The following is a 13,871-nucleotide window of genomic DNA, read 5'->3' as shown; positions in this document are numbered from 1 at the left end:
CATACAGCTCACTCAAAATCCTTGCAGCGCTTCACAGCCAGGCTGGCTGTGACCTTTCTTTCACAAGACGTGCGGTCAGTTTGCCTCTCAGGTGAGGGATCCAGTGTGTCTCTCTGCACACCAGGATAGACCAGGCCAACCCCTTGTCTTTGTTCTTAAACAGGACACAGCCCTGCTGTTTGCAAAGTCCACAAAAGAGGGAATTTACAGGAAAAACACTCTCTCAATTTGCACCTGGTTCACTATGCAAATAGGCATCCAGCTACAGGTACACACAGTACACAGCTGACTAGACAGGGAGATAACCTCAGTTACCACCTGCCTGAAAAGAACAGTTGAGGTACATCACCTCCTGGTGACCTGCCTTAACTGCAAGACCTTAAGGGCATCATTCCACTTTAATTGAATTGTCTCGTTAGCACTGGCCCCCCACTTGGTAAGGCAACTCCCATCTTTTAATGTACTGTGTAGATATACCTGCTACTGTATTTTCCATTCCATGCATCTGATGAAGTGGGTTTTAGCCCATGAAAGCTTATGCCCAAATAAATCTGTTAGTCTCTAAGGTGCCACAAGTACTCATTTTTATTGTCAGTATAGATAGTTCCTTACCTATGTATTATCCATACACACGTCTTGCAATGATTATGACCACCAGTGGGCTACTGGCTCTCACGTGCCACCTTTTGGTGAACTATTATGTAACCATCAGCGTCAGGGGATCCCTGTGAACCCTCTGCACCCCCTGTACTCTCTGCCAGTTGGCATCAAGGGGTCCCTGGGTCACATACACCTTGCCCCCAAACCTCCTCTCTGGGCTGGCTCAGCTCCTCTGTCCTGTAAGGAGGGAACTGGAGCCAAGGCCCTGCTATACAGCTGTCTGCAGAGTGCTGAGAGTGCGCGCCAACCTCAGGGCAGACTGCTGGGAACCAGGCACAAACCCCAAACTGGCTGAGAGTTCTAGACTCAGATTTCACCAACCAACGATCTAGTGCAGAGGTTCTCAAACTGTGATCCACGGATCACCAGAGGTCTACGAGCTCCATTCAGGTGGTCCACTGATAGTTCCCTCTAAGGTGTGCGCCTGGATGGCCGCACACAAGAAAATGGTCAGCCACCTAATTAGTGGAGCCACACAGGTTTGGCTCCACTAATTAGGTGCCTGGACCCTGGAGAAGACGCACATGTAAGTTGAGGTAGTGGCCTTGGGGGGGGGGCGGGGGGGGGGGAGAGAATACAGGGTAGGTGGGAGGGGACGGAGGGGTGAGGGGAATTTGGGATGTGCAGGGCTCCGGTGGCCAGAGAAAGAGGCGACTTTCCCCAGCTCCAGGGAGAGACAGCCCTCCTTCCCAGCCCCAGCTCAGGGGCTGCCACAGCAGGGGAAGAGACCCCCCCCCGCCCCTCCCCCCTCCTTCCCAGCCCCAGCTCAAGGGCTGCCACGGCAGGCACATCCATCGCATTAGAAAGGTTAAGACTACTGATATTAAAATATGAGTTGTGTGCTTTTATTTGTAGAACAAAAAAATTTTAATTAAGTTTTTTTTTTTAATATAGTGCTTTTATCCAAAGCGCTTTACAATAATTAGCTAATGGTACAAACAATATTTGGAAAGATCATTAAGTGGCCCACCAAGACCCTCAGCAATTTTCAAGTGATCTGCGGGAAAAAGAGTTTGAGAACCACTGATCTAGTGTAAACTCAGGCACTGTAACAGACTAACCATGGAGTCCCCTTGTGTACTCAGCTGAGCCTGCCTTTGTGACAGATGGTTCCTTACAGCCAGAATCACAGCAGTATTCAGGCTACTCCCCATCCAAAAAGCACTTACCCAGGTCAATTACATCTTAGATATCAGACCAAAGACAATGTTTGTATCAAGTTTATTATAGGACAATGTATCAAAAAGGAGAGGAGTTATTTACATATATACACAACTAAGCTAGAACCTTAAGTTTCACAAGGTAACAAACATCTATAGCAGTGATGCTCAATGATTCAGAAGCCAAATTAGCGACCAACATTTGTACCCAAAAGAGCCACAGTAGTGTGAATCCATTGTTTCATTCACTATAGTACTATCCATATTTAAACAGTATGACAGGGAGTCCAAGTAGCATAGAGATACAATTATTTCTTGTTCAGGGTTTGCATCCCACCTCCTCCCTTATGCTCTGAGCTGCTGGAGATCAGCACTTCACACTCCTTAATGCCCCTCTGCCCTCTGGTGAGTTACATGGTCAGAGGCGCCCAGTACAAACTTACAATGTGGGATACGTCTGTCAGAAGTGAGATTAATGCTGCAGCAGCTCACAAGCATTCAATAAAGTCCAAGCACATTCTTATAATGTTAAGATGTATTTTGACACACAGGTGAGCCAGCCTGACCCCAGCTGGGTATTTGTCAGTGTCCCACTGAGACATGGGGACTTTGGCATCAGCTGGCACCTGGTCTGTGTGAGTCACACCTACCCCCTCCCTGCTCCTTCTACCCACTGGGGTCCAGGAAGTGAGAACACAGACATTTCTCCTCTCTCTCCTACATACCAGGCGCTAGGTGTTCCATGAGTAAGACTGCGAGTCTTTCAGAGAGGTCATGGAAGTCATTATTATGTGACTTTCTGTGACTTCCGCAGCGGCACGGTGCGGCTGACCCCAGGGCCACGTAAGCAGCTGGGGCAGCCCCGGGGCCAGCCACACCGGCCACTGCTCGGGCGGTCCCAGGCAAGCGCTCCAGAAGCATTAGCAGGGCCCCTAGCTGCACCCCCAGCAAATATTTTAAAAGGTTACATAGATAATTTTCTTGGTGCTCAGAGCAATCCCTGTTATTCCGGAATTTGTCTGATGTGATGGTCAGAGATCACAGTCAGGTTTTTTCAGGGCTAATTTCCACAATACTCTTAGCAGCCCCCATCGCCTCTGTACACGCATGAGGTTTGGTGCAGATCCAATACCTCTCACTAGTGCACCGCAAGCTGCTGACACTATTCTCAGTCAGATACACGCAGTCACCTTCTCCTCCTCCTGCTCCTCCTCCTATCGGAAACCTGCAAGACAGAAGCCAGGGAGCTGGTGTCAGGTAGGAGTTGGGCGTTTCCCATCAGTCACAGACAGGGGGAGACACTCGCACAGTGCAGGGAGCTGCTGCACTCACAGCCCCTCACGATTCCCCATCCTGCACCAGCCGCAGGCCCCACCCCCAGCCCCCTAGCAGAAGGGGGCAGCGGGACAGCAGGGCCAGGAGAGGTTCTAAGATCAACTGGCCTCCATGGAACATTTATGCCGGGGGGATATTTTAACCCCAGTTCCTGCTCCCCCCACACCCCCAGCTGGGTTTGGATGGGCCCCTGCAGGCCCAACCCACCCAGTCTGCCCCAGGGGGAGATTCCAGGTGAGTGTCAGCATAAGGAGCAGCGGTAACACCGCACAGAAGAGCTGGGTCAAAAAGACTCACAGGTTGTTGAATTCGGTGCCATTGGCCCATTTCCAGGGCTGCCCCGGGTCCCTCCAGAGGCCGATCCAGTGGTCAAATTTGCCTTTATAGCGCAGCATGAAATCCTAAAAACAGCAGCGGGAGAGGTGGTGTCAGAGCCCCGACCCTGCTGCTCCCCAGGCTCTGGGCAGGGAATCCCAGGTGTACACGGAAGGGCTCTGAGTGTTTCCAGGGGGTGGCTGGGGATTTTCTCCTCCCTCTTGCCCAGCTCTGGGTAATTCAGTATTAACCCTCCCACCCCCAACCCAGCTCCCCTCACCCCAATCTGCCCTGGGCTGGGGCAGCTCTTGGGTGCTGCTGGGTCTAAGCTGCATGGGGTGTGGGGGGCAAAGCCAGGTTGTGTGTGAAAACCTCTCCTTACAGAGCCCAGGTCCTACTGCAGCTGCTGCTGTGCCAAGGCCAGGCCATTGCAGTGAGAGTCTCTCACCAGGTCCTGCAGGGTGTCGATCACAGCCAGGGAGGCGCTGAGGGAGGAGCAGTGGCTCTGGCTGTGGTTCCAGTTCCCTTTGGCCTCGGAGAAATAGTAGCATTTCCCTCGGTATCCGATCCAGCCGTCCGGGCACGCAGGGCCCCAGGGGCCCAGAGCAGCTGAAGAACGCTCAGACGACAACACTGAAATGAGAAAGTAACACGTGGTGTAAGAGGGGACCTGCCCGTCTGTGGGAAGAAATGAGCCCCGACATCCCAGGCTTTGAGACTCCCCTGACCCCTGGCAGCTGCTGGGAGGGGGCTCGGGAGCCAGGAGGACACTGGGAATCCAGCCCCAGAGAGGGATTATCTAAGCCTGGTCTCACTGGGCCACCATCTCGGGTTCACGTTCAATAGGGATGCAGCTGACAAACAGCTCGTGATTTAAAGCACAGAACCAGGCCCAAGCTCAGTGTTAGAGCGGGGGGGGAGGAGAGGGGGCAGGGAGCTGCAGAGGGAGGGGACAGTTACCAGGGGCCAGCAGTGGGAAGAAGAGTGACACTGGATAAGAAGTTGAGTTCAGCAGGATTTCCCAGGTCTGTTACCCCGAGGAGTTCTGCTATCCTGGGCCGCTGCCCCCCTCCCCCTGCTCTGTGCTTTGCGTCTGGGGAGCAGGTTGAGATGAAGATGGGAACAAACTCCCTTCCCTTCAGAAGACTGAACACCCGCTGCCCGGGCCCGTCCAGCACAGCCAGATGCAGGGCGATGGAGATGCTTGTTGTGATACATTTGCCTGGCAGGAAGGATTCCCGTTACACTCCCAGCCTGGGGGGACTAACACAGCTCAGAGCATTTCATCCCAAGCACAGGATAAACAGCCAGAGGTTCAACAGAGCAATAAAAAGGCAGGTGAACAACTGAGAGGGAAGTGAAGTAACTTCACGTCAGGAACATGAAATGGCCACAAGGCGGCGCCAGAACTCCAGCAATAGAAAGGGCCTGTGACACTGAATGGCCAGTTGCATCTTAATGCACTTCTTCTGTAGAGATATTTCTCCTTCCAAATACAGCAGCTGGAAGGAAACTCACTAGACTAATCCTAGGGGAATTCTGCATCACTGCATGTGCGCAGAATTTATGTTCCCTGCAGATTTCTTTGCCTGCAGAAAAATGACTTTTTGACGGGAAGGCAAAGGGAAGCTGCAGAAGTGGTCACATGCCCCTCCCCAGCAGCGCAGGTGCATTGTTTCGGGTGCCCGGAGCAGCCAATGGAGAGAGAAATCACTGGGGAGGGTGGGGCTGGAGATGCCCTGACCAGTGGCTCCTACCCTATACCAGGCTCAGCTGCTAATCCCAGCTGGGCTGGGGAGGATGGAACTTCCTCTTCCCCTGCAAGGAGTGGCCAGGGCTGGGTCAGACCCACCCCCAGAAACCTCTCCGGCTGCAGGATGCACCACTCCTTCCTCCCACCCCGCTTCTTGCCCCCATCGCTCCTCAGCTGTGGCAGGGAGGGGATCACTGTTAAGGGAGCAGCTCTCCTGTCCACTCAACCCCAGTGCATCCAGACCCACCTCATACCCAGATCACCTCTCCACCAGGAACCTCAATAAGCCCCCTGAATCCTAACCCACACCCTGACAAACCTTGCATCCTGGAACCCCCACCAAGCTACTCACACCCAGATTGTCCCACATAGAATCTTAACACCCCACCCCTGGATCGCTCCACACTAAGCTCCTCCACACTTGGATCCTGCTGGGCCGAGCCTGCTCACCCACACCTGGTGCAGAAGGGCAGGGCCCCGAGATGTTTCTGGGGCAGGCCCAGCCCTTGCCCTGTGACAGGGTCAGGTGCATCCTCACCGCTGAGTCTATGTCCAGGCCTCCACATTTATTTATGGACTAATAAAATTTGCAGAATTTTAAAATATTGTGTGCAGAATTTTTATTTTTGGCACAGAATTCTCAGGAGTACTAGATGCTCTCACTGTAGTGTAACCCTTTCAGTGCCAGAGAGAGGAGCAGCAGTGGGGTCACCCATAACTCGCACCACAAAGCTATTGGCAAGGTCAGTGCAGAAGGTGAATAACCAGAGGCAGGGCTATCAGGGTCACTATGGGGAAGAGTAATAAGCTGTTACAAACACCATGTCAGTTAGGGATTCCCCCACTCTCACCGCCCCCTCCCCCCCGGGTCACGGCTACTTGCTCTCAGCCTTAGCCATCCCCTGGGGCTAGGACACACACAAGTTTGGGAGAACATTAGCAGCTGAGGCAGAGGTGATCAAGAATAAGGAGGTCATGCACAAGGCATGTATTTCCCTGGAGTTGTCATGGTGCAGTGTGCCGTACGCACTAGTGCTCACACATGGAACGGAGCAGGGCAGTCAGTGCATAAGGTGCTGCTCTGTATATGACTGGTCTCATTTCAGGGAGTAACTGCAGCTGGGTGGGGCACAATTTCACATCCTGTACAGAGCTGGATATGAGAGAAAAGCTGCCAGGCCTGTGGGCCCCTTCCAGTATTGCCTAGGACGGACAGGGCACAGCAAGGAGCCCCTGACTGGTGCCATCTCCACCATCTGACCCCACTGCATTCTGGGGGCTCCTTGACCCACAGGTGTGGAACCCCAACCTCACAGATCCCACCTTACGCTGGGTGAGCCAATGCTGCCCATTGCAATAGCCGGCCAGTCCAGCAGGGAGCTGGGACTCTCGGTCTGCCTGTAGCAGGGCAGCTGGCACTGGTGGAAGGATGGGGAGGCAGTTGCACATTACACAGATGTGCTGGAGCAGCATGTCCCACTGTGGTAACTTACTGCAGTGCCCAGCTCCAGGGCAAGCCCCTTTCTGCACCACTGCAATGCATCTACATTAGCAGTTTGCACTGTATCAGTGTCGTTACATTGGCACAGAGGATTCCTAATGCAGACAGACCTGGATTCACCCCCCTCTGCCCACTGCTAAACCCTCCTGGGGCCCAGTGATCAGATCCAAGGGCAATATATAAATCCCACCCCTGACGGTCTCAGGCCCCCCCCCCCAGACTATTCGGGGATACATCCGGGCTCATGTTCACTAGTAACAGCCGCCCTCTGCACTAGCACACGGTGTCTGTGCAGGTGGGGGAGTCAATAGCGCTATGGGACCCTGCACTGCCGAGGTCACTAACTGGTGGGTTTCACACGGCGTTAATGGAGGTGTCTGTGCTGCGTTCTACAGCTCATTTCAGTGACACACCAGCACCTGCCAGCCCGGCCCTGGGCACGACCCGGAGCTGCAGGGAGGCCAGGTTGGTACCTCAGGGCGACATGCTGCAGGCAGAGGGCCCAGCTCATCGCTGCCCTGCACCTTCTCCTGTCAATCACCCCCACTCTGCACGGGGGTACCAGCGACTGTGCCTGGGGCCCGGCAATAGTGACTTGGGCCCAAAGTGCTCAGAGCGGGGCTGGAGGAAGCTAATGTCAGTCAGATCGTCCGACACAGAGAGCGCCCAGGTGCAGGGGTCTGGGAGGGAGCAGGAGGAGGGTCGTGGAGGAACATCCCCCAGGAATCCTTTGTCCCAGGGGCAGAAGCCAGACTGGCCAGGAGGAGAGACGGTGACTGAGGTGGCTCTAGGGGAAATGGGATGTGCAGAGAGGGGGCAGGGAGGGCTGAGAACTCACCTGCCAGGACAATAACAGCGATTATGAGACCCAAGACCACGACTGCGAGGGTGACTGTAGTTTTCTTGTAGTAGTTACATTTCTTGCCGTTACGACGAGGTTCTGAAACACAAAGACCCGTCAGGCAGGGCCGCAAGGACACGTCTCACTGGCAGCACCAGGGCTGGAGCTGCCCTAGAACATGCACCGTTCTGTCAATTGCTCCTCCTGTCAGACACTCTGGGAGAGGAGCCCGGAGGCTCAGACAGGCTGGGGCTGGCAGAACAGTCCCTCCTTCCCCTCAACCCAGTGCCCTCCCTGGACACCCCCAGCCAGGCTGTCATGGGGCCTGGTGAACTCAGGGGCACAGAAAAAAGGGCCCACATGTTCAGGTGACAGGAGCTCAATCTGCCCCCATCCCCTCTGCCGAGCGCTGGCTGGGCCCACACTGCCGAGCGCGCCTGTCCCCGCACACTGGGGTCTCACACTGGCCATACACAGCAGAAGGGGGGAGAATGAACCAGGCAGAGATGGGCCAGGGCTGTCACAGGGGGTCTGACACACCCAGCCCAAAAGGCCCCTGCACAGCCCCACGGCCACCGCTGTGTGGGCCAGACAGCAGCTGTGAGCCAGGGATCGGTGCCCTGAGAGCCCCTGGGGGAGATCCAGCCCCTGCTGCCCACAGACGCGGGTTGGGCACTGGCTGCTACCACTGAGAACATGGCCCCACGTGGGGCAGCCTCAGTGTCTCTCTCCAGCCTGTTCCCAGGCAGCAACGCCCCATTACCTGGCTCCCCGCCACTCTTCTGGTGTCCACCGCTATTAAAACTCCCCCGCAGTGCCTGTGGGCTCTCACTGTCCTGAGCTGCTGACTCCATTGTCTCAGTGACACTCAGGCTATAGACGCCGCTGCAGGCCCTGGCTCCTCTCCCTGCTCTGGACTCTCCAGCTGATCTGGAAGCTGAGATGGACCAAGCAGGACAGGTCAGGGGTGGGAGGTGGAGGGGGGGTGATTTGTGGTTTCTCATTCCCTGCCCAGCAGCTCAACCCCCTGCCAGAGGCGGTGGCATGATGATTAAACCCCATCGGCCCCTCAACCCCCCAGGGCTTCAGAGACCTGATCTGCTATGGAAACTCTCTCCCCCACCCCCGGATCTACCCACCTATTCGGGGGAGAGAAGAGCCCCCTCCTCAGTTCTGCCCCCCCCCCCCCTTCTTGGAAGAGAGTGAGCAGAGAATCATAAGGGGGCAGCATCCTGGCAAGTGATGGAGGGAGGGGACTGTGATGCCCAACCACTAGGTGTTTCCCACCAGAGCACATGGGGAGAGGGGGGCATCATTGCCCTGCAACCCAAACACACCAGGGTGTGTGTGGGTGTCTGGGGGGGTGCATATAGCATGTCCTGACAGTAAACAATGCACCACACTCACTGCAGACCCCGGCTGTGCATGTGCAGAATATCCCTGGTTTGCCTCCTACATGTACCTACTGGTGCAGTGCATCGGCCTAAGCAGCGGGGTCTTAGCCCCATGCATGGGCTACAAGGAGCGGGGCCGGTCAGATCCTGGCACAGAATCATAGAATATCAGGGTTGGAAGGGACCTCAGGAGGTTCTAGTTCAACCCCCTGCTCAAAGCAGGACCAACCCCAACTAAATGATCCCAGCCAGGGCTTGGTCAAGCCTGACCTTAAAACCTCTAAGGAAGGAAATTCTACCACCTCCCTAGGTAACCCATTCCAGTGCTTCACCACCCTCCTAGTGAAATAGTGTTTCCTAATATCCAACCTAGACCTTCCCCACTGCAACTTGAGACCATTGCTCCTTGTTCTGTCATCTGCCACCACTGAGAACAGCCGAGCTCCATCCTCTTTGGAACCCCCTTTCAGGTTAGTTGAAGGCTGCTATCAAATCCCCCCTCACTCTTCTGCAGACTAAACAATCCCAGTTCCCTGAGCCTCTCCTCATAAGTCATGTGCTCCAGTCCCCTATTCATTTTTGTTGCCCTCTGCTGGACTCTTTCCAATTTTTCCACATCCTTCTTGTAGTGTGGGGCCCAAAACGGGACACAATACTCCAGGTGAGGCCTCACCAATGTCGAATAGAGGGGAACGATCACGTCCCTTGATCTGCTGGCAATGCGCCTACTTATACAGCCCAAAATGCCATTAGCCTTCTTGGCAACAAGGGCACACTGTTGACTCATATCCAGCTTCTTGTCCATCGTAACCCCTAGGTCCTTTTCTGCAGAACTGCTGCCTAGCCACTCGGTCCCTAGTCTGTAACAATGAATGGGATTCTTCCGTCCTAAGTGCAGGACTCTGCACTTGTCCTTGTTGAACCTCAACAGGTTTCTTTTGGCCCAATCCTCTAATTTGTCTAGGTCCCTCTGTATCCTATCCCTACCCTCCAGCGTATCTACCACTCCTCCCAGTTTAGTGTCATCTGCAAACTTGCTGAGAGTGCAGTCCACGCCATCCTCCAAATCATTAATGAAGATATTGAACAAAACCGGCCCCAGGACCGACCCTTGGGGCACTCCGCTTGAAACCGGCTGCCAACTAGACATGGAGCCGTTGATCACTACCCGTTGAGCCCGACGATCTAGCCAGCTTTCTATCCACCTTATAGTCCATTCATCCAGCCCATGCTTTAACTTGCTGGCAAGAATACTGTGGGAGACTGTATCAGAAGCTTTGCTAAAGTCAAGGAATAACACATCCACTGCTTTCCCCTCATCCACAGACCCAGTTATCTCCTCATAGAAGGCAATTAGGTTAGTCAGGCATGACTTGCCCTTGGTGAATCCATGCTGACTGTTCCTGATAACTTTCCTCTCCGCTAAGTGCTTCAGAATTGATTCCTTGAGGACCTGCTCCATGATTTTTCCAGGGACTGAGGTGAGGCTTACTGGCCTGTAGTTCCCTGGATGCTCCTCCTTCCCTGTTTTAAAGATGGGCACTACATTAGCCTTTTTCCTGTCATCCGGGACCTCCCCCGATCGCCATGAGTTTTCAAAGATAACTGCCAATGGCTCTGCAAATCACATACGCCAACTCCTTTAGCACCCTCTGATGCAGCGCATCTGGCCCCATGGACTTGTGCTCGTCCAGTTTTTCTAAGTAGTCCCGAACCACTTCTTTCTCCACAGAGGGCTGGTCACCTTCTCCCCATACTGTGCTGCCCAGTGCAGCAGTCTGGGAGCTGACCTTGTTAGTGAAGACCGAGGCCAAAAAAAAAAAAAAAAAAAATCATTGAGTACATTAGCTTTTTCCATATCCTCGGTCACTAGGTTGCCTCCCTCATTCAGTAAGGGGCCCACACTTTCCTTGACTTTCTTCTTGTTGCTAACATACCTGAAGAAGCCCTTCTTGTTACTCGTAACATCTCTTGCTAGCTGCAACTCCAAGTGTTATTTGGCCTTCCTGATTTCACTCCTGCATGCCTGAGCAATATTTTTATACTCCTCCCTGGTCATTTGTCCAATCTTCCACTTCTTGTAAGCTTCTTTTTTGCATTTAAGATCAGCAAGGATTTCACCGTTTAGCCAAGCTGGCCGCCTGCCATATTTACTGTTCTTTCTACACATCAGGATGTTTTTTTCCTGCAACCTCAAAAAGGATTCTTTAAAATACAGCCAGCTCTCCTGGACTCCTTTCCCCCTCATGTTATTCTCCCAGGGGATCTTGCCCATCAGTTCCCTGAGGGAGTCAAAGTCTGCTTTTCTAAAGTCCAGGGTCCGTATTCTGCTGCTCTCCTTTCTTCCTTGTGTCAGGATCCTGAACTCAACCATCTCATGGTCACTGCCTCCCAGGTTCCCATCCACTTTTGCTTCCCCTACTAATTCTTCCCGGTTTGTGAGCAGCAGGGTCTAGAAGAGCTCTGCCCCTAGTTGGTTTCTCCAGCACTTGCACCAGGAAATTGTTCCCTACACTTTCCAAAAACTTCCTGGATTGTCTGTGTACCACTGTATTGCTCTCCCAACAGATATCAGGGTGATTAAAGTCTCCCATGAGAACCAGGGCCTGCGATCTAGTAACTTGTGCTAGTTGCCGGAAGAAAGCCTCGTCCACCTCGGGAGGGGAGAATGTGGGGTGACAGACGTCTCTGCCTCTATTCTCCCCCATATCCCCCTCATACGACCGCCCAACCTCCTTCTCCCACAGGCACTTCCTCTTCTTCGGACCATGCCGTGGCAGCTTGCACGAGTCCATAGAACTGCCCATAACAACAGCGCAGAGCTGTGCAGATTCCATGCTTCTGTCAAAGATAAGGCAGGCAGCAAGGACAGCCACGCAGGTTTGTGGGATTTAGGAAAAAAGGTGCAAAAATCATGGGATACATATACAATTATGGGATGTTGAACACTGCATTATGGGAAGTTGACCCATGCTCCCCATGCGATCCATTTGGGAACCACCATGCATTGCCAAAACTTCCCAAGGTTCAGTGCAGTGGACGGTGGCAAGTTGCACAGTGGGATTCCTACCCATGGTGCACTGCACTCTGAATTAATACAAGCGCTCCTGGTGAGTACACTCACCACCGACACAGGGAGCCAAGTAGGCACGCGCACAAGTGACAGACCAACTGCGGTGACTGCATGCCGACGTAACTTGAGTTAACGTAAGCTGGTAGGGTAGACATGGCCTTAGGTACAGTATCTCCTCACTTTAAGTCGTCCTGGTTAACATTGTTTTGTTGCTGATCAATTAGGGAACATGCTCATTTAAAGTTGTGCAATGCTCCGCTTTATGTTGTTTGGCTGCCTGCTTTCTCCACAGCTGGCAGCCTCCTTAAGCGCCCCCCCCCAGCGCCTCCCGCCCAGCAGACCCCCCCGGATCAGCGCCTTCCCCCTCCTCCCCCGCGGCAATCAGCCGGCTTGCAGCGTTTCAGGGGCAGGAGGGAGAGGGGAAGAGTGAGGACTCGGCGCACAGGCTCCCCTTCCCTCCCCAACTCTGCAAGCCAGCTGATTGCCCCAGGCGGGGGGGGAGGGGGAGGGAAGGAGCGAGGACTCGGGATGTGCAGGCTCCCCCTCCCTCCCTTGCCTCCTGCTGGCAGCATTTAGGAGGGGAGGGAGGGGGGAGGAGCGAGGAAGCGGCTGCGGAGTAAAGGGGGAGGAGGGGAGGAAGAAGAAGAGGCGGGTTAAGGGTGGGGGCTTGGGGGAAGGGGGGGAGCGGGCGGGCCGAGGGTTGAGCCCCCCACCCCTGGTGCTTGCAGAGTAGGGGAAGCTGCCGCCGGAGCTGCACAACATGCTTCTCCTAGCCTACAGCACCTTCTGCCTCCTTGCGTGCCTCAGTGTCTCCAGTGCCAGTGGGCTGTGCCTGTGTGGGGTAAGGCGGGGGCACCTCCCAACTAGAGTACTGTTCTGTATGTACAGTATGTTTGTAAACACACAGCACGTGCACACTACCCCCTCCCCAGCGTAGTATTCAATTGCTTGTTTTAAATTGTTTAAAATGTATATAATGCCTTTTTTTTGCCAGACAAAGTTTCCCTGGAACCCAACCCCCCCTATTTACATTAATTCTCACGTGGAAATTGGATTCGCTTAACATCGTTTCACTTAAAGTCACATTTTTCAGGAACATAACTACAGTGTTAAGTGAGGAGTTACTGTATATGAAGAGTTTGGAAGATGCAACAGTGATCTTCAGTGATCCTAGGAGTGAGCATACAGCCGAGGCAGTCCTTTGGGCATTGCAGCAGGGATATCGGTCTGTTGCTAAATATGCTATGAAGTTCCACTGCTTGGTAGCGGATACTGAATGGAACAAGGCTGTTCAGCATTAGCATTTCTGCATCAGCCTAAAGAGGACATCTGTAGCCTATAGGAATAACCAGCTTGCTTGCGCATTTTTTTTGTATTATATATATATAAAAAAAAAAAATAGTGTGTGTGTGTGTGTGTGTGTGTGTGTGTGTGTGTGTGTGTATATATATCATTTCTTATCATTTAAGTATTTGATGTATTGTAATAGGTTTATAGATTTATATTAAAGTAAGTTTGGCTGTAATGCAAGAGGCCTACAGGCCATATCTTGTATGTTAAGCTAAGGCAAAGTTAGCATATCTATATTAAGACCTTTTACCCAGAAAGCAAAGTTGACCTACATCTTGTTACCTAAACATAAGTATCCACACATGTCTAGGACCTTTATCTAGACCAATACACAATGGAAAAATGGCATGGGGGGGTTTCAATGTTATACCCACAGACTTAATAGGTACACCACAAGGAAACGTATGTGCATATGTACACGTCATCCATACGCACAAACAAACTAGCCAATGGGGTAAGTGTACCCTAACATGTCTGTGGGCAAGGAAT

The 13,871-nt window shown here is 53.1% G+C and overlaps 1 protein-coding gene across 1 annotated transcript; it reads right to left on the bottom strand.

The window, feature by feature from the left end:
- Window positions 1-2,810: 2,810 nt before the first annotated feature.
- Window positions 2,811-8,419, bottom strand: LOC135887316 (C-type lectin domain family 2 member D-like). The gene is made up of 6 exons (XM_065415077.1): window positions 8,329-8,419; window positions 7,563-7,664; window positions 4,865-4,879; window positions 3,919-4,103; window positions 3,453-3,556; window positions 2,811-3,045 (listed from the first exon to the last, which is right to left on the bottom strand). Exons 1-6 carry the CDS (start codon window positions 8,417-8,419, stop codon window positions 2,865-2,867), a joined length of 678 nt encoding a protein of 225 aa, XP_065271149.1. The 3' UTR covers window positions 2,811-2,864.
- Window positions 8,420-13,871: the final 5,452 nt, after the last annotated feature.

Source organism: Emys orbicularis, chromosome 13 (assembly GCF_028017835.1).
Source record: "Emys orbicularis isolate rEmyOrb1 chromosome 13, rEmyOrb1.hap1, whole genome shotgun sequence".
Classification (NCBI taxonomy): Eukaryota; Metazoa; Chordata; order Testudines; family Emydidae; genus Emys; species Emys orbicularis.
The sequence above is the reverse complement of the archived record's forward strand: the minus strand, read 5'-3'. Positions and strand labels throughout refer to the sequence as shown.